Below are 20,490 nucleotides of genomic sequence, written 5' to 3'. Positions count from 1 at the left end.
TGTATCTTTTTGCACAGGGACACTCAGAAATAACACCAAGGCTTGAAGCTTTAAAACAGGCATCCCCAAACTGCAGCCCTACAGATGTTTTGGCGTACAACTCCCATGATCCCTAGCTAACAGGACCAGTGGTCGGGGAAGATGGGAATTGTAGTCCAAAACATCTGGAGGGCCGAAGTTTGGGGATGCCTGCTTTAAAACAACCAACACACTGCTGATTTCTCCCCCATCTCTAGGATCCATAGAACCAAAGCATTTCTTGCTTGCTTCTTCTTCCCAAAATGCCCTCTTAATTTATCGCTCCATCAGAAGATGTGAAATGGATTAAACTACAATCAGGCTACGCCAAAGGAATGAATCCTTCAAAAATGTGACAGACATGTGGATCCAAGCCAAGACTATATGAAAATGAAGTGTTTGGTAATAATGGGGGTGTTTTTAAAAGAGTATTTATTAAAACAATTATATACCACCTTCCACTCAAAATTCCAAGGAGGGCTTAGGATAACTAATAAATACATTATAATAGTAAAGAGCATCACTAAAAACAAATGCAGCAGGAAAAAATACATCAGATGTAAAAGCATAGGGAAATTTAAAGAGTTTTGGCTACCACCTGAGACACATTAGCAAATGAGACAGATGAGCACCCCTGGGAAGAGAGTTCTACAAGAATGGTGCCACAGCTATTTGCCTAATTTCAGATGTGGGGGGCGGGGTTTAAGAAAAAAGAAACTAACTACAGCAGAAAAGTGTGTGTGTGTGTGTGCGTGTGCGTGTGTGTATCACTTCCTCTGTTTTGGAGTAAAAGCAAACCCGTCTTCAGTGACCCCACTTCCCCTGCCCCCCGCCCCCCACAAACCCCACTCTCAGGTGACTGGGCAGGAAAAACAGTCTCTCAGACACTGTGGATTTTTGAGGGAATATTTACTGAAAGCATTCGCCACAGGCACCGTAAGAAATACTGGAAGATGCAGCATTGGTGAACTCCCCATATATAATCACCAGGTAGCAATTGTTTGTGTTCTAGAATTTGAACATTTGCTGGCCTGCAAAGAACCTTGTAAATAAACACCTTTCCACAACTTTCCATTAATCAGCAGTGGGAGATCCGAACAGCTACATGGTCTTATTTATGTTAGTTTCGGATCACTGTGTTCTGCATAAAATGTGATCAGGATAGACAACCAGTACTTCTCAGGTGTTCATACATTGCAATCTGCCTCTGTGCTTATAACTTAAGAATATAGCATGGAAGGATCAGGATGGAGAATCTAACCCCACCCCTCTCCAGTATCCTTGCAGCTCTTCAAAGCTGTCTGAAAGCTAGGAAAGAATATTGACATGGAGTGCTAAGACAACATCATCAAGCTAGAATGTAATGGGGCTCATACTGATGGAAAACTATTCCATTTGGGAAGCAAGCTGTTAACTCAGAGGATTGGTATAAACAATGAATTATTTGCTTTCCTCCAGACCACATTTTGTTTTATATAATTCATTTGCCGGCGTTGGCTCTTTGTTTGGCTGCATTAACTGAATTATTCAACTCATGAGCACAAGTCTAATGAAAGTAAAAATAAAGCCATGATGGGTATGTAAAACTTCAATCAGCATGTCATGCAAGATCTACATTTTAATCACCCTTATTACTATTATAACGTCTGACAAGCTCACTAAGTCTGCCCACGCCAATCATTTCTCAGATTATCTTCCTACTATGCAATTTCTTTTACAGAAATCTAGAGCATAATTAATTTATATGATACTTTGAAGACATGTCCATGCCCCCGTTCTAGACTATCAGCCCCGTCAACGAGACACTGGTGAGTCTTAAAACCTATGGCTCTAACTCTGCAACAGGAATTCAATGAGACTTCTACTGAATTCCTGAGAGGCATATAAGTGATCTGATCTCAATAAAACCAGTCATCTGTAAAGGATTTCACTTGTCCATGATTGGTAGGCAGCCTTAAGGGGGGAGGAATGTTTAGACAAATACATTCCCTCTCTCACTGAAACTCGTTGATCCACTTCCAGGTTATCAAGGGATGGTTGTGCTCCTGACTGAAATACCACTTCCCATCTGATCAGGGCCGGCTCTAGGTAGACCCCCGGTGGCGCTGCGCCCTGCGAGGGCGGGGGCGCCGGAGCGATCTCCACCCCTCAGCGCCAGGGCGGCCAACCTGCTCAAGACTGCCCTGCATCTGATCCCTGTTTTTACCTGCTACCTATACATATGTGCCTTGTTACATACCTAGGACCAAGCTGCAAACACTGATGACCTGTAGTTGTAAAGATTTTCTATAACAGGATTGAGAGTTCAGTTTGGATTCTGAAAATTTATACTTGTGTACTCAGAGGCACCCTGTCCCTTAACTCCAGTGGTGTTTACTCTACCATCTTGTAACAGTGAAGTTACTACTACTACTACTACTACTACTACTAGAATTTGCAATCTGCCTTTCATCCATAGATCTCAGGGCAGAGTTCACCCCTAGCTTTCACATCAGCACACCTTTAATTTGTTTCTGCTTTTGTACATTGACAGGGTGGGGATGTCTTTATCCTATGCTAACTTGTTCACATCTTTGCTGCAAGTAGATTAGGAATGGTTTAAGGACTCCAATCAGTGTGAAGCTGGTTTGAGAAATGACACATCAAACAGTAGTATCTTATAACAAAGCACAGGATGCATATGCATTTTGGATAATGTCATCTGAACACAGATTAAAAAATCCAGCTTGGGAAACACAGTGAGTGCACAGCAAACACAAGCATGAACAGAGCCTAAGAGTACTGTACAAATATTTCACCTGGCCCTAGTTGGGGGACCTTTGAATTCTAGTAAAAAATATGGAATAGATCCTGCAAATCTACCGCTGCCCACCACTGTTCTAAAAAGGATCTAGCTTTTCAAAAGGGAGGGATTCAGTTATGACGCTGATACTACACTAATATTTTAAACATGGGTACTCAAGTAAACTGTAGGCCAGTCTTATCAGACCATCTTGATCAAAAGATTGTGACAGCATTAGCAAAAAAATATCATTGTGCATTGCATATATTCAGCAGATTGTGTCAAAATCAATCGTCAACAAGAATAGAAACTTAACAGAACTACAGAGTACACAGGGCGGGAGAAAGAAGGGCCTTTGTCAAGGAAATACTGGTTTTTCTTCAATGCAAAATACATGAATTGCTATTTTATCTTTTAGCCACACACACAATCTTATCATCTGCATTCTGCAAAATTATAAATACAACATTAATATGCATCTTTGTCTCTGCAGCCGTTCTCCTCTTGAAAGCTGAATCCACTATTTAGAGCTCATTATTCAACACCACGTTTATTAAACAATGCCTTTTCAGTTGCTTTTTCATATCTACATAATGAATATTCTTCCTCTTCAGAAATAGAAGATGAAAATGATTGGGCTTGGGGAGGGGGCTAGGGTGGAAAGATTAATCCAAGCTAGCCAGGTGTATCCTCAACTCATTACAAGCAGCTTCTCTCTTCTTGGCTGAGCCATTTACATTCAGAAAAGAAAGCTTAACAGAAATGAAGAAAGGGTCATGCTTTCCATGCAGAAGGTCTTTAGGTCTTTGGCTGGGGAAGGGTTCATGCCTGAAATCCTGAAGAGCTGCTGCAAGTCAGTGTGGACAATACTGAGTTAGGTGGACCAGTCATCTGAGTTCATATAAAGACAGCCCACTACATGGGAAAACTCAAGAGTTGGGAACTGGGTCTTTCTGTCAATGAATTCAGGTGTCTGGAGGCAATACTGATAAGGGAGTCATAATAAGATGGGGGGGGGAATAAGGATTAAGATACATTAGGGCCCTGGCAGGGTCAGAAATGGAAACCATGGGTGCCTTACCTGTGGCAAGAAGAATAAACAAAAGAAGCTACACATGGCAAACATGTTTGATGTTAACCTGTTGGTTCTTTGTTTGGGGAGGCAGAAGGGAGGGAAATGCTTTCAGGAGCTGTGGCAGACCAGATATAACAAACAGACTTGCCACTCACTGTCTACTTGTCGCATAACCTTAAACTCTTAAGAAAAGATTATTTCTCATTATATCCTCCACTGTAGAATAAATTGGAATCTGAATAAGGTAGCAATAGCAGGTATTCATCTCTCAGCACTACATTTATTACTGTGCAGGGGGGGGGGGAAGCAGCATTGGTGGTTGAAGGCTCCAAAGAGCTCTCCATCATGAAGCTGGTTTAGCTTTTTGCCTTTTCAGTTCATCAACAACCACCCTAGGTCTCTCTCTCTCTCTCTCTCTCTCTCTCTCTCTCTCTCTCTCTCTCTCTCTCTCTCTCTCCCTCTCTCTCTCTCTCTCTCTCTCTCTCACACACACACACACACACACACACACACTTTCATTAGTGGGTAAAGGGCTTGAGAGATTTCTGCTGAGAAATGTGTATTTAAAGCTTCCAGTCATACATTGCAAACATCAATGTGATTTTTTTAAAAAAGAAAAGAAAGCCAGCTACATTATTTTATTTATTTTTTACTGGCCCTTAATCGAAGTCCTAGGGTGGGTTACAACATGATAAACAGAATATACTAAACAGTAAACAAAGCAACTAATAAAATTCTGTGCAGAAAGTGAGCAATCACTGCATGTTCCACAACGTGTGGATAAATCAGATATTCCCTTCATGGTCCAGACTATGACACACAGAGGAATATGAAACAGAGAAGGCACTGAGGTGGAGAAGTACAACTGCAGTTCTGAAATCTGCAGCAACATCAAAATCCCAACCCTAAAAAACTAAGCAGGGCAGGAACCCATCATAGCTTAGGGCTGCTGTGGAAACATGAGAGAAAGGAATGTCCTTCAAGCAAGGAATAAGATGATCAGAGCCACACCTCATAGAAGACAATCTGGTAACAAGCCCTTGTTATGCACCTCATCACCTGAGATGCAACTTTACTTCCCACATTTTTGCTGGCTATAACATAAAATACAAACTACAGTGTGTGTGAATGAGAAGCTTTATGCACAGTACTCAAACCAATAAAAATTTATAAAACCAATAAAAATTTAAATATAAAAACCCAACGCTGGCTTCTACTGCATAACTAAAACATATTTTAAAGTTATTTATACAAGGCTAAAAATGAAATATTGGTCTGTCTAAATTTCTGCTGAACCAAAGATTAATGGACTAGGTGTGTTTGTTCCCCCAAACAACTTTTTGGGGAAAGTTGAGTGAGGCTATTTTAGTCTCGGAGTTTTAGCAACTTTCTTGGAACAGGGCAGCCCTAAGCAGAGAGAGCTAGACAGCCTGGACACATCCAACCTGAATCACAGTGACAACTTGGCAGGAGCTCGAATCCCCCACAGAATGCAGCAGGGTGTGCAAACCACCTCCGCCTTCACATTTGATTTCTTAAAAAAAATACTTTATAAACTGCTAGGGAATGATTTATAAGAAGAAGAGAAGGAAGAGCCCTAAGATTATTCATCAAGGAGTGGCAAAAAGTAAGGGAAAAGGTAGGTGTTATTCCCCCCCCCCCCGGAAGATGTCCAGATCTTGTAGTTGAGATCTTTTGCCTTATGTACTATCTTATATCGTTTTGATTGATTGATGGCATTTTATTATACTTGGTTGCCTTAAGATGCTGTTCACTGCTTTGGGCTGAAAAGTGATATATATACCTGTAAATGAACAGTAGCAATAATTATGTTACTGTGGCTGACATCACAGCATTATGGCGATCCTGCAGTTCCTCTCTGCTCTTTTAAGATGCAACCATCTCTCTTCATTGCTTTATGATTAGAAACTAATCTGAAGTAGATTTCTAACTGAAGGTTTCACAGGCTTCCCTGGTTTAGGGACACTAGGGCAGGAAAGTCTCTCTGGGGCTCCTGAGAAATTTCTATTGAGATTATCCTCAGGAAGAGACAGCACTAGCAAAAACAAAACAAAAAACCCACATTGTGTACACGCATGCGCGTACAGACACACAACTCCCACATTTCCTTCCCTGAAGAGAGAAGCAAACAATTGGACCATGATAACCCAATTATTTAAATATCCCACCATCAACAGGGAAATTATACTTTCCTTTTAAAAGGATAGTAGGCACTCTCTAGCTCCAAACCTGCTCCAAGTCTCACCCTGAGGACAATCCAAGTAGGGTTGCCAGACTCAATAGAGGACAGGACTTCTGTGCCTTTAATTGCCCTGCTCTCTTTTGAGTCTGGAAACCTTAAAGAGAAACCCGCAGACTCTTTGTTTAATTTCCAAGCAAAGGGTCTGCTGGTTTCTCCTTAAGGTTTCCAGACTCAAAAGAGAGCAGGGCAATTAAACGCACAGAAGTCCTGTCCTCTATTGAGTCTGGCAACCCTAAATCCAAGGGAGAGGGGAAAATCACATCCAAACAGGCCTAATATCTTTGTTACTTGATATGGTCTTACAGAACGTTCCCCTGCAGGGCTGTGATAACTTTTGCTAAGTTCCCCAAAGGCAATGCATGCACACCTAAAGCCATGTTCAGCTTTAATTGCTTTGCAACAGAAGCTTGCTTGGCTTGGGGATTTTGGCCTTGTTTTCATTTTCTCATTTCAGGGTTGACCCTGTAATTCAGAAGTCTTCAAAGAGCTGCAAAGTTATTCCTATTCTCTCCCAACTGCGTAACAGTAGGACTAGGTCACCTGCAAAGAATACATTCAAGTCGCAAGTCATTTAGACACAGCCCTAGATTTTATGACTATTCCAATGGGGTCAAAACATCACTGATATAGTTTGAAGCGACTCTGTCTGAGGGTGCTTCCCTGCTTTACACCTCTCTCTTGTTTGATTGCCTTTGTTTCCGATCCATATCCTGAATTTGATGGATTGGAACACAGATATGATGAGACTGTATATATTTTTGCCAATTCCATTTTGTAACAATTTAAGGCTCAGCTCCAAGTTGTCAGATAGAGTCAAACACTTTTCTGAAGTTGATGAAGCGGGAAAGTATTTCCCCCTTTTAGAAAGAAAGAAAGAAAGAAAGAAAGAAAGAAAGAAAGAAAGAAAGAAAGAAAGAAAGAAAGAAAGAAAGAAAGAAAGAAAACATTGAAAGTCTTATTGTAAATATGTGATCAGTTGCTCTTTTTCCTGGGAGGAAACCAATTTGGCTTTCGTGGATCGTTTTTGTGCTTCGTTAGGTTCTACACATTATCCTTTTGTGGAGGACTGTGCAAAACACTTTGCTGATATTGCTGTTAAAATGCATAATTCTGAAGGTCCTTGGCGGTCCACTTCAGCTTTATTGTTATCGTTTAAAAGGTTGATATAACCAAGTTTCTGCAAAATGGTGCACTTGGAAGGTGACAGGAGACTGTGTATTTAAAAAGAACCCTTCAAGAATAATCTCAATATTATATTTCAACATTGTACTTGTAACTGCTTAAGGACATTTTTTTTTATTCCAGTGTTCCATACTATCAGAGAGTTGGAGGCGACTATGTAGGTGAGCCCACCGCCCCTCTAGGTCACTGCTTCCATTGTTCCGTTGTTAATCTGCTCTTATCATTAAGAAGTTTCTCCTAATAGGAACATAAGCAGAGCCTGCTGGCCTATCTAGTCCAGTATCCTGTTCTCACAATGGCCAACTAGATGTGATGGGAAGCCGTCAATCAAGACCTGAGCGCAGCAGCACTCTCTCCACTTGTGATTCTCAGAAACTGACATTACATACTGTGGGCGTATCCACCACACATTCAACCAGTGAAGGCTGGCCCATTAGGGCAAATGGAGCACTGCCCAGTGCCCCATCAACCTCGGTCTGCCTTCAGACAGCTAACATTTGCTTGCCTTATTTCGTACATCCAGTCCAGAGGGTGGCAATGGCTATCCACTTTAGTCCTTCAAGTGTTGCCCTTGTTGAAATCAACAGGGTGGGGGAATGGGGGGTAAAACTAGAATTTGTTGGCTCTGCATGTCAGTGGCTGTAGGTTTACTACAGTTGGCCTCTGTGCCTTCTGCCTCACCAGTTCCAATGGGCACCAACCATCTCTACATCCAATGTACATTTAAAGCATGTGACCTCCTGCAAACAATCCTGGGAACTGTAGTTTCCACACACACAGCCACAATTTCCAGGACCCTTAAACTATAGCTCCCAAGATTCTTTGGAGGTACTTGTGTGCTTTAAACGTATGGTGCGCTTTTGGGTGTGCTCCCAATGCATAGTGTGGGCCTGCCCTATGTTAATTCAAACATCACCAGGCACTAGGAAAATGGGTAAATGCCCTCAACCATTATGTTGGTAGCATTTCATGAAATCAGGGAAAGGCAAAAGAACCCAAAGAGAGAACAGTTCTCAAAGAACGCAAAACCCTAAGAGTTTTATTCTGCAGTACTTTTGACTAACTTCATTCTTTGTGGCTAAGCAATGCCATCATCCCCTGCTTCACTTGAACGATTTGGTCCTGTTGGGTTCTGGGAAGGGCCAACATAACTGAAAAACTTTTTTTTAAATGGAAGATTAGGCTACATTTAATAGAAGATACTATCCATTGATCAGGACGCAGGTGGCGCTGTGGGTTAAACCACTGCTGATCAGAAGGTCAGCGGTTCGAATCCCTGCGACGGGGTGAGCTCCCATTGCTCGGTCCCAGCTCCTGCCAACCTAGCAGTTCGAAAGCACGTCAAAGTGCAAGTAGATAAATAGGTACCATTCCAAGTGGGAAGGTAAACAACGTCTCCGTGTGCTGCTCTGGTTCGCCAGAAGTGGCTTTGTCATGCTGGCCACATGACCTGGAAGCTGTACGCCGGCTCCCTCGGCCAATAACGCGAGATGAACGCCACAACCCCAGAGCCGATCACGACTGGACCTAATAGTCAGGGGTCCCTTTACATTTACTTTATTATTCATTGGTTATACATATAAAAGACTTTACGAGTTAAAAACAGCTACCTTGATGCCACCCCACGACTGACTTGACAAAAAGTCTACTGGACTGGTGACTCCTGGCTGGGCTGGATATCTTAGCAGGAAGTCAAGTTCCGTGGCATTAATTTCTTTATTCATCAGAAGTATCTGCAACGACAAACCCACATGGCACTGCAGGAAGTTGCAAGGATTTCCTGAAGAAAAGGCTTTTGTTTGCAGGGGAGACCAAAAAATAAAAAGTAAATTCCAGCAAGATTCTACCCAAAGGCAAGACATTCATGAATATTAGGACTGGTGCTAGAATTGCAGACATTTTGTACTTAATTCCTTCCTTTTGAATTTACATTTAAAGATGGACCTGAAATAATTTAAGCAATTAATAACCTTTACAAATAAAAGCACCAGTATAACCTATAGATGGGGAGGATTCCAGTTCGCTCCACGTTTGGGAACAAACCTAGCCACTTTGCCTCCTTAGGACCAATGTGCAGATTAGAACATATTCCAAATAATCAGCAAACCAATCTGTGCATTGGTCCATACTGTACTTACAAGGTTGCCCAAGGGCTACCTTTCTCTTCCTTTAATATTTTACAGCTGCTTAGAGCAGCTCACATCTCCTCCATGGCCATGCAGCCAAAAATATATCTTTTTAAAATGCTCCCTGGAGCATTTTACTTCATACTGTGTACAGGGGAATCCCCACTTAAGCAGGGGTTCTGTTCCTGGCCGCCATGTGCATCAGCAGGACACACACAAGTCCCTTCCAGTCCACCCCAGTCCACCCCACTCCATCTCCGTTCCACCCCACCCTCTTTCAGTGGTCATGCACGACTCAAATGTGTGCAAGTGGGGAGTTGTCTGTAGTCACTTTCTGGAGAATTGTATGGAGAAAATGATGGCTGCCCCCATGTACCTATGGGGGAAGTATTTTCTTTTTCCATACAAACATTTCCTGGTGGCCACAGAGGAGGGATTTACTGCTCTAAGCAGCTGTAAAATATTAAAGAAAAAGAGAGGATATCAGGTAAGTACTTTAAAAACAGACACACCTGGAGGGGGGGAGGGCAATATGGAGCTGGTTTTGTGAGCACATGGAACTAGCACAGGACAGAAAGATTGCTCTGTCAATCCCTAGTTGTACACATAACTTGTACCCTGTTTCTCATATTTTAAGACATACCCATAAAATAAGCCATAGCAGGATTTTTAAGCATTCAAGGAATATAAGCCATACCCCGAAAATAAAACATAGTGATAGGCACAGCAGCAATGCCGGCCGCGGCAGGAGGAGGAGGAAAAAAATAAGACATCCCTCGAAAATAAGCCATAGTGTGTTTTTTTGAGGAAAAAATAAATATAAGACGTGTCTTATAATATGAGAAACACGGTATATGGATATGAGGGTCTGTCCATTGGACAAGTCACAGACATTTCTACTCTGTAGGTCAGTGGGTCCCAAACTTTCTTCCCATGGAGCGCTTGATAATTGATGGAAATCTTGGAGGACCACTTATTTCTGCTTGCGGTAGCAACTGTAATGTGCTGTAGTCGATGCTGTATGATGCTCAGTTGTATTTTTACACACAGTTTGGGAACCCCTAATGCAGGTGATGAGCAGAACATTGCCACAGAGTGAGTGTGGCTCACCGATCATTACTGCAGAAGGTGCTATGAGGGAATAACCAATTTACCTGGAAAGTGACTTGGGCCGTGTAAATCAGTTTGTCACATTCAAACAGCCCCCGAGTTGTGTACTGGAACACAGAGCTGGTGATGCTATCAATAAGGTTGGCTACTCGCTCTTTTAGGTTTTCATCTGGCGAGGCTCTTGCAACAGCTTTCTGAAAGACAACACTGAATGCCTAAATGTGAAGAGAAAAAGAGAGACAGGGAGAAATGGATTACATGAGACAATACAATAATACCTCAAAACATTCCTGGCTTCAGTAATACAATGCTCACTCCATCCAGCCTTGGAAAGTATGGGCAAAACATTATCCATCAATGGGATTGAAAAAGTTGGCAGATAGCACGAGAAATCTCCCTCTCCGTTGTCAATCTCTTTCAAAAGAAAAAGTTCCCCTTGCTTCCCTTCAATTGGACATGTGCAGGATATAAACTGAGATTCTGTGGGTGCAACTAGACAGGGTATGAGTGATATGCAATTTCAGGAACGTATATGCACGTCTCACAATGCCTTGGTCAGAATTTGAGCAACCCAATTTTCAGTTTTTTAAAAAGTATTAGAGGTTTAATGTTAAAAAATTCCTTCAGTAGCACCTTAAAGACCAACTAAGTTTTTATTTTGGTATGAGCTTTCGTGTGCATGCACACACGAAAGCTCATTCCAAAATAAAAACTTAGTTGGTCTTTAAGGTGCTACTAAAGGAATTTTTTAATTTTGTTTCGACTCAGACCAACACGGCTACCTACCTGTAACTAGGTTTAATGTTGTGTCACACACTGCAGTCTGGAAGCAAGGAAGGTAAGGCAATATTAAAGAGGGCCAGTCCGGTTTCTTCTTGCTGTGCTTGCAACCTTTAGCTGTGCTTTTTTAAAAACAGAACTACCACCACAGTGGGAGGAAGCAAGGCAGAGCAAGTCTCATACTATGGGAACCAGCCTAGAGTGACATTCCCACTCAAACTATATGGCAGATTCAGCTTGTGTCTTCAAAAAAATAGTTCCGGGTTGAAAGTTTAGAATTGATCTTTATCACTAAAATTGGGGTGGGGGTAGCAGCAAGTTTTTTTCAAGTAACTGATGTTCTCATAATTTTATCATAATGCTGCAGCAATGGGATAATTACTGGTTTGTTTGTTTTCTCTTTCTGTGCCATTCTTAAAGCCACATGCTTTCCAAGTAAAGATCTGTCAATCTCCTAACTCCCTGAACTTAGTTCCCTAGCCTGTTCGTTCTCTTCTTGCCAATAGATCACCATCCCTGCCGCCACTGGAACTCATCTTCAGTTTTGCTCTAGCTCAGTTTTCTCCTTGGTCCCTCTCTTCTTGCCTTCACCCCCCATTGTTTCACCACCCTGACCCATCATCAGGCTCCCTATCCAATGAACACACTGCCTCTTTCCCAACTTTATACAGCCTCTCCTTTCCTTTGGTTCTGCCACAGCACTCTTTCCCATCAGTCAATTCATCAGTTTTGTATCTCTTGTTATTTTAGTCTTATAGCTGAAAATTTGAGGCAGGGGAGGCTAGCATTTTTTGGTCCAAGGGCCACATTTGCCCTTGGCCAATCCTCCAGGGGCTGCATGGCAGCAGTGGATGGGGCTTAAAGTGGATGGAGCCACTCCATTGTCTTGCATGCACTCTCACATGCATGCACAGAGCATCTGGCTCCTCACCTGTACAGGTCAACTGAGGGTGGAGGTTACTGTTCCCTGTCCATCCACCAAATGATCAGCCCAATGACTGCAAAGGGGGTGATTTGCATCCTCATCAGGGTACTGGTCTTTGCCCACCCCATCAGCGTGTGTAATTTATGTTTGTCCACATTGCCAAAACTGGTGGGATCTTGCTTGGTGTGTGTGCAGAAAATCTGCAGATCCAGTCTCCAAACAGGAGCACGTCACCTCTAATTTAAGGGGTGATTCAAGTTATATCTGAATGTTGTAACTTCATAATCTTTATATTGTAGACAAATAGAAACAAAATTTGTCAAATGTAAGCTTGTCTGTTTCTGGAAAATAATATGAGCATTTCATTAATGATTTCCAACTAAGACACACATTCTGTTTTGTCCATGTCTTTTTCAAAGATATTCCACAGAACAGAATGCCTAGCCCAAACCAGATAAAGAAAGTAAATGAAGATATGAATATCTATAACACAAGGTTTTCAAAGACAGACAAAATATTCATTTTCCCTAGGCAACAGAAATGACACTTCTCTGAAAATGATTATCTGAAGGACACTGGCCTCCCTGGGGAAAATTCTCCTCTCATTATATCATCTCTAGAGGAAACTCAGAAGATAAACTCCAGTAAAAATCTCAAATAAAAAAATATTGCCTGCAGCCAAACCAATGGACACATGCTGTCCCAGGCCATAGGAACTGAATGTTTCATAAAGGCTAGAGTTGGGATTATTAGAAAGAGAAAAACAAATGAGAAAGAAACACATGTAAGTCTTCATCACTTGAATAAGGGGGGGAAATACTATAGGAAAAATCATTGAATGTGTTTTCAGATGGTAAAAACTGGTTCTCAAGTTAAATTCCAGCTGGAAAATAGTTGTTTCTTAGGATTTGAAGAGCCTCAGCAAGTAAAATATTACTAGTTTATAGCAACACAACGTCTAGACATGCAACATCACTATATTACTCATAGGACAGTTTTTTCCTTCATTGTTCTTAAAAGCTCTCTCTGAGTTATTGCAAAGGCCTATTTAATTCTCGTGGGGAGTTGATATGATAAATTTTGAAACCAATGTTTCAGCAATCTTCTGTAAAGCAGCCTTTATCTTTGATTCAGCAGATTTCTACAAGTACCTTCAAATCTACTGAATCAATTGATTCAAAGAGACTTCTTAATTAGCCTATCACGTCCTGCAGGCTGTAAAAGGTTTCCTTTTGGTATGATTTGCAGCTCGAAATCTGGGGCCAGGTTACTCCCCTCTCCAGTGCTACTTACATGACAGGAAAAGATGCATGAGAACCTTCTTCAGTCTGAAGACCCCATTCCCTACCTTCTGGAGGCCAGGTGGCTAGTAGTGAACAGGTCCAGAAGCAAAATATTTGACCCTGACATGTTAAAGGTTCTGCATGCACATACAGCCTCATCCAGCGAAACAAGGGGTATTCCAAGGACACCTTCCACTCAAGGAAGACACAGAGCAGGGCTGGGACGGGTGTGAGCAAGGGAGAGGAGAGGAGATGCAGCCTAGTGAGAGCCCAACGGGCCAGGAGGATGGGCCTCAAAGGTTGCATCCAAACCCTGGAAGTGAGGTGTCTCACCCTCTCTCTTCTTTTTTTTTAGAAGACTGTAGGAACACACAAGCCATGGAACAGTCTGGAAAGCACTTTAGAAAATGAAATGCACAACATTTGAATATGCAAAAGATTGCACAGGCATAGGAAGGTTGCACATCTTGTCATCAACAGGCACCACCCTAGGATGTGCCAGTAACGTTCGTATAACCATCTTACACAGAAAACTCAGTGGCAAATGAGGTTCTTTTAGCTCAAGGGGAGAATCACATTTCATTAGCAATATGTAACTTCAGCTTGATATCAAGCTCCCTGCAACCTGAAGGGAAGACTGTGGATCTTTTGTAACCAAAGTGTCACACAGCACACACATTTCTTTAGTATTTTACGTCCGTACAAGCTCTAGGACACAATGATCTGTAAAAAGATTCTGTGTGGGATGTTGGTTTTAGATCAACATGGCTATATTAAATGGGTGTATCAATAACTAGTAGATACTAAAATTGGTCTATTATGGGCACAGGCACATCAAGTGAAGTCATTGTATGGGCATGGCTTTTTTCAGTAAATCTGTTCTCAGAAAGCACACACAACCTGTCACAGATCACATTGCCTTTACTTTACAGAATGCTGCTTCTGAAAGAGGAATTTCTTTTGTAAGGCTGCATTATTTATTTAAATATTTCCATCCTGCCTTTCTATACCTAGGTATACCCAAAGCAGTCTTCAAAGCGAACATGGCACAGCATAATGAACTAAAATACAAGGTTAAAATATGGAGGTTAAAGTAGGGTTATAGGGAGCATAGAACACCCTTGTTACAACAGCTCCACTCGATACCGGCCTGTTTCCAGAAACCATTCAAATGCTGGTTTTGACCTATAAAGCCAAATACAGCTTAGGTCCAGGCAATCTGGAAGACCTTATTCCCTCATATGAACATGTTCAGGTTCTGATACCATCAGAGGAGGTTCTTCTCTCAGTTCCACCACCCTCACAGGAACACTTGGTAGGGATATGGGAGAAGGCATTCTCGATGGGTGCTCCCAGACTTTGGAACTCCCTCCCTAGAGAAGCTAGACTGGCTCCTTCCTTGTTGTCCTTCCACCATCAGGTGAAGAACTTATTCCAACAGTGTTTGGGGAAATGACTGCTTTTAATGAAAGAGCTGGTGCCATGATGTTTTTATTGAAATTATCTGTATGTTTTTAAAAGATTACAGATAGATATGTTTGTTTTTAATGAATTAAAACAATTATTTTTAGCTCTTATTTTATCTGTAAGCTGCCTTGAGTCCCTATTAGGGAAAAAGGAGGAGGAGGAGGAGGAGGAGGAGGAGGAGGAGGAGGAGGAGGAGGAGGAGGAGGAGGAGGAGGAGGAGGAGGAGGAGGAGGAGGATCAACAACAACAACAACCAAAAAACGGACCAGAAAATAGCAGGAGTAAAAAAAAAACCACCTGAAGGGCATAATATAAAGAGTTTTAGAGAAAACATTAAAAACAGGTAAAGGATTCACATACTACCAAAAAATTAGGTGCTGCAACCCAAATGCTTCTCCCTCTTGTTCAGAAGCAAAAAGCGAAGAAAAATATTGAGCGGGTTCATAGGGGAGGAAGCAATTCCTGAGATCTGTTGGTCCCTGGCTGCATAGAGCTTTAAAGGTCAAAACCAGCAATCCTGTAGTACAAATGCTTAGCGGTTAAAGTACAGAGAAAGTAAAGAGGCACTGAAATCCAGCTGTCACTATATTTGAAAAGCAATGGGGTACTCCTACAATTTGACTCATAAGATTTAGCACAATTTGAACTGCCTGGGAAGTTGGAGGAAGTCCCCAAACACATAAATGCTGTACCTTCAGGGAAAACTGGTACATGGGATGAATGGTATTGAGGTCATTCATGATAAAGTACAGCAAGGAGGCACGAGCTGCTGCAGGACGGTAATGCTCCCTTGCCTCATTAATCTTTGTTTCTGTCACCTTCGATTCCTGGACCTAGAGGAAAGGAAAGGCAAATCCAACCATGAAGATGTAAGACAACCACATTCATCTGTGCAAACTTTGTTTCCATAGAGATGGCATAAGCTCAGCTGATTGGTTTAGACATAACAACATGCCACGTGTATCAAGAGTACCTCCTCTCTCCTCGCCTGCCTACTTCTTTCAGCATTTAAAAGCTCCAGTAATGTAAAATCCAAGAAATGGAGAGGAAAGGTGTTCAAATGTCATCTCACTCCCAACTTGGTCATCAAGAAACTTAAGGTGGTATCTGGCTCCACAACAAAACTCCCCCTCCCTCCCCACGCTCTCCTCTCATAGGCACTCAGGGTTTCCCCCTGTTGGAAGTGTTGGGATACAACTCACCTTGCACTGGAGGCTGGTTTTCTGTATGAAAAAGAAGAGAGAGGGGGCGGGGGAACTCTGAAGTTTCTTAGACTGTGCTTTCTGACCTAACCTGTACTGACCTTCGCACAGATGCTAGGCTGATACTTAGGATTGCTCACTTCATTTTCTAAGCCCTTCTTTATCCTGACTTTGGGAGAGTAGACATCTTTTGTGTGTCTCCTGCTGAGACGCAAGAGCATGCCTGCTATCAAGCTATCAAAAAGGTATTTCCTGTAGAATCTTTCCTGTCCAACAAGTATTTCCTGTAAACATGGATTTCTTATTTTCCTAGACTCTCATTGTGATCATATCCAAGATAACCTCCAGAGCAGGTTTGGGGAGAGAGGAGAGGGACAGAAAGTTTTGTTGTGCAGCCAGAAGTCCTTGTAGTAATGGAATTCCTTTGCTGGATACCATCCTGATTTCCAACATATTTCTTCATTCATTTGCAAGTTCCTCAGAAACCAATGTCTGAAATGTTTTCTTGTGAAATGTTTAAGTTTTTTTAAAAAAACAACAACAACTTTGATACATTGAATCTGAATTCTGAAGTTTACTTCCTTTGTAATGAAAATAAAAAATCCTTCCAGTAGCACCTTAGAGACCAACTAAGTTTGTCATAGGTATGAGCTTTTGTGTGCATGCACACTTCTTCAAATACCTCTAGTGGTGTTCTGTTATTTTCTCTTTGGGGTCTGTCTTGCAGCAAGTTGTCTCTGGGTATCAGTCTGGCTCTGTTGATCTGTTGTTTAACTTCATCGGGTGGATATTTTAGTTCTAAAAAGGTTTGCTGTAGAAGAGACTCTGTCTGTAGAGTTGGAACAGATGCGGCTGTAACGTAGGGCCTGGCTGTATACAATGGATTGTTTGGTATGTTTGGGATGGTAGCTAGAAGCATGTAGATATGTTTGTCGGTCAGTTGGTTTTCGGTATAGGGTGGTGCCTATACGACCATCCTGTATTTTTATAGTAGTGTCCAAAAAGTGTATTTCTTGCATAGATTGGTTCATTGTTAGGTTGATGGTGGGGTGAAATTCATTGAATGTCTGGTGGAAGGTGTCCAGGGTCTGTTGACCATGTGTCCAGATAATAAAAATATTGTCAATGTATCGCAGGTACAAGAGAGGTTTGAGTGGGTAGGAGTTTAGGAAACGTTGTTCTAAATCCGCCATGAAGATGTTGGCATACTGTGGGGCCATGCGGGTGCCCATTGCTGTGCCGCTGATCTGGAGGAACAGGTCATCACCAAATTTGAAGTGGTTGTGGGTAAGGACAAAATGGTATCTGAAGAAGTGTGCATGCACACGAAAGCTCATACCTATGACAAACTTAGTTGGTCTCCAAGGTGCTACTGGAAGGATTTTGTTATTTTTATTTTGACTGCGTGAGACCAACACGGCTACCTACCTGTAACTAGTCCTTTGTAATGTTTTATTTTGAAATCTTTAAAATAATATATAAGTTTGGTAGAGCATGAGACTCTTCATCTCAGTGTCATGGGTTCAAGCCCCATGTTGGGCTAAAGATTCCTACATTCCAGAGGGTTAGACTAGATGATCCTCATGGTCCCTTCCAAATCTATGATTCTATGTTGCTTTGAATGTAAACTTTATATTTGACTTTCTTCAGTAATGATTTATCCTAGATTGGTGTATTTAAGGTTTTAATTTAGGTTGTAAACCGCTTTGAGATTTTTTCCTTTAAAATATAAAGCAGTATAGAAATGAAATGAATAATAATAATAATATTTTCCCACATCTTATAGTACAGAAGTGTGCAATGCTTTTACAAAATTACTTGGCAAGAAATTCCAAAAGAAGATTTATGATGCACTAGCCCCTACAAATATACATTATGTATATGTTTAAGAACCACCCATACAAACAGCATGGAAACTTCTATAGTCTGTACATAGATACAGCTTGGAATTACATGCTCCTATGGCTGCAGAAAGCTACTTGTATGTGAAAGATGCAACTGAAATTTGCAAAACAAATTATGTGTGTCAGATGACTATCAAAGAGGATGGTTTTAAAAGACAGATTTTTACCCAGGGGAGCCACATCAATGCCAAACTGCTGGAATTCCTGCCAATTTAATCTGGACCACATAAACTTCAGTGGATCCTGTCATGCCGCCTCTGCTAAAATCCAAGTTTAATTGAGTTAATGTAATGCATGTTGAATTAACTGAAGTTAAATAAAAAACCTTGGTATTAAACTGGAATGGTTTAAGGCATCTTATTATAGTGCTAAAGTTTTATGGTCTTTACATTGGATACTGCTATTTGTATTTCACTTTAAATTGCCCATTTAATGCCCATCTATTCTGAAGCAGGAAGATTCCTAAACTTGACCAGAACAGAAGTGTGTGTGGCCTCCTAATGATTTCTAGTCTCCAAGCAGAACAAAATGACCTAAGATAATTTTTTTAAGTTCTAATAAACTTCCTAGCTCTTAAGACAAAATGTATATGCAGGGGTTGTTCCCCGCATATCCACCCAGACCCAGTTTGTATTTTTACCTTTTCTTCTATTTCTGCAGCTGTCTGTTTGGTGACTTCTAGATTTTCCACTAGAGCTGTATCCCCTAGGAAGTTCCCTGAGGCAGAAGAGAGGCGGGACAGCAAGTTGTCTTCCAAAGTTTTCAAAGTTATTTTGAATCCATTCTGCTGCTTTGTGAGATCAGACTGTAAAGAGTTGAGGTACAGACCCCCACAAAACACAAAATACATTAATGCCTTGATTTCCACAGCAAGCATTTTCCTAACACCAGCACGAGAATATTTTTTCTGTAGACTTTTCCGCAAAACCACCCACTCTCTATCTTTTTTTCTCTCTCTCTGTTTCTCTTGTGACACCCACCCACCCACATAGAGGGGGGCGTGCAACACTGAATAACAACAACACACTTGTCTGGACAGAGAGATTCATGTGTAGAGACCTCCGACTTTTGTGCAGCAGAAATGTAGCATACTGTACAAAGGTAAGAAGCACACCCATTCCTCTGCACACTTTTGCCACTGGCATGTGGCCTCTGGAAGGTTGTACATGAGGCAGCGCAGTCCTCAGGCCAAAAAAGTCCCAAACCAAATCATAATATCATATACTGGCCAAGCTTTTTACTGTGATTCATATTTTAAATTTAACAAGCTGCCTTTTCAAGATAATAACAATTTTATATCCTTGATATATTTTTTCAGTGGGCAAGCCATGAAGATGCCACCATAAAATTTATAAGAAGTCTGAATATTAAACAACAAATAAGGTCACATTTTTCAACAGGAAACTTTTTTATTTTCTGTTCAAGGAAGCATTTGAGTCTTTGGCTATTTGACGGATTTTTTTAAGGGCCTTTGTTCAGAGAAGTCCAAAATGGATGCTTTTATATCAGAACGCTATACTCTAAACAACTTGATAACCAGCCCCCTCAATATGTTCTGCTACTATTTTTATCTAGCAGTTAATTAAGTGTGTGATTCGTAACTATTTAGGTATATGATTCACAGATATTAAAACCAATGGGAATTTGTTTACACCTTTCCAACTGGCCTACATATTATTACATATTATGGCCACCACAGGGAGGCTACCCAAAATACCTGCTCAACACCTTTGGGTTGCAACATATACAGCTTGCCACTATTATATGCATAATTTTCATGCCATCTCCAGACATTTTAGGGAGACATGCCTGTGGCATGAAAACTCTCCCAGCAAAGGGAGCAATCTGTGCAGCAAATTTATTTGTTTATTTTGTTCATTTCGGTATTTTTATACTGCCCTTCACCCTAGTCACCAGGTGCTGTACAACATATTAAAATGCACTGACACATATTTCTGAAACTAATTTAAACATCAATATAATGTAAACAGCACATAACAAGGGGTACTGTCAGGGGGACTCCTTACAGGGAGCCTCCCCCGTCATCCTGACCAGCACTTCGCCCAGCAACAGCACAAGCAGCGAGTCGGTGGGAGGGAATGAGGGATGGAGCGGTTTGGAGAGAGGGCTAAGTGAGGTGTCTGAGCCCTGGCAACGTTATGGAGAACAGAGAGTGCAGGAAGGGCTCATAAACATGTCAGAGCCATGGCACCACTCTGGTAGAGGGTCAACGGATGAGGGACTCAGCGAGACGTTGGAGCCCAGGCGACGCCCAAGCCAGCAAGAGGGGAAACCTCTTCTTCCGGCGCCCAAATTGAGGCGAAAGCTTGATGTAAAAAGGTACGTCTTCAAAGTCTTTCTAAAAGCATTTAA

General features: G+C 41.5%; 1 protein-coding gene across 2 annotated transcripts in view; it reads right to left on the bottom strand.

The window, feature by feature from the left end:
* The window catches only part of DNAH9 (dynein axonemal heavy chain 9), a 196,784-nt gene that overhangs the window by 41,885 nt on the left and 134,409 nt on the right, over nt 1-20,490 (bottom strand). For both annotated transcript variants that reach the window (XM_035104728.2, XM_060271783.1), the window contains exons 56-59: nt 18,758-18,922; nt 15,704-15,844; nt 10,601-10,771; nt 8,931-9,053 (exon numbers count right to left, since the gene is read on the bottom strand). In XM_035104728.2, the coding sequence (XP_034960619.2) occupies nt 8,931-9,053; nt 10,601-10,771; nt 15,704-15,844; nt 18,758-18,922 (600 nt within the window). The remainder of the gene's footprint in view (nt 1-8,930; nt 9,054-10,600; nt 10,772-15,703; nt 15,845-18,757; nt 18,923-20,490) is intronic.

Source organism: Zootoca vivipara, chromosome 2 (genome assembly GCF_963506605.1).
Source record: "Zootoca vivipara chromosome 2, rZooViv1.1, whole genome shotgun sequence".
Classification (NCBI taxonomy): domain Eukaryota; kingdom Metazoa; phylum Chordata; class Lepidosauria; order Squamata; family Lacertidae; genus Zootoca; species Zootoca vivipara.
Note: the sequence above shows the minus strand (reverse complement) of the source record. Positions and strands in the feature narration are given on the sequence as shown.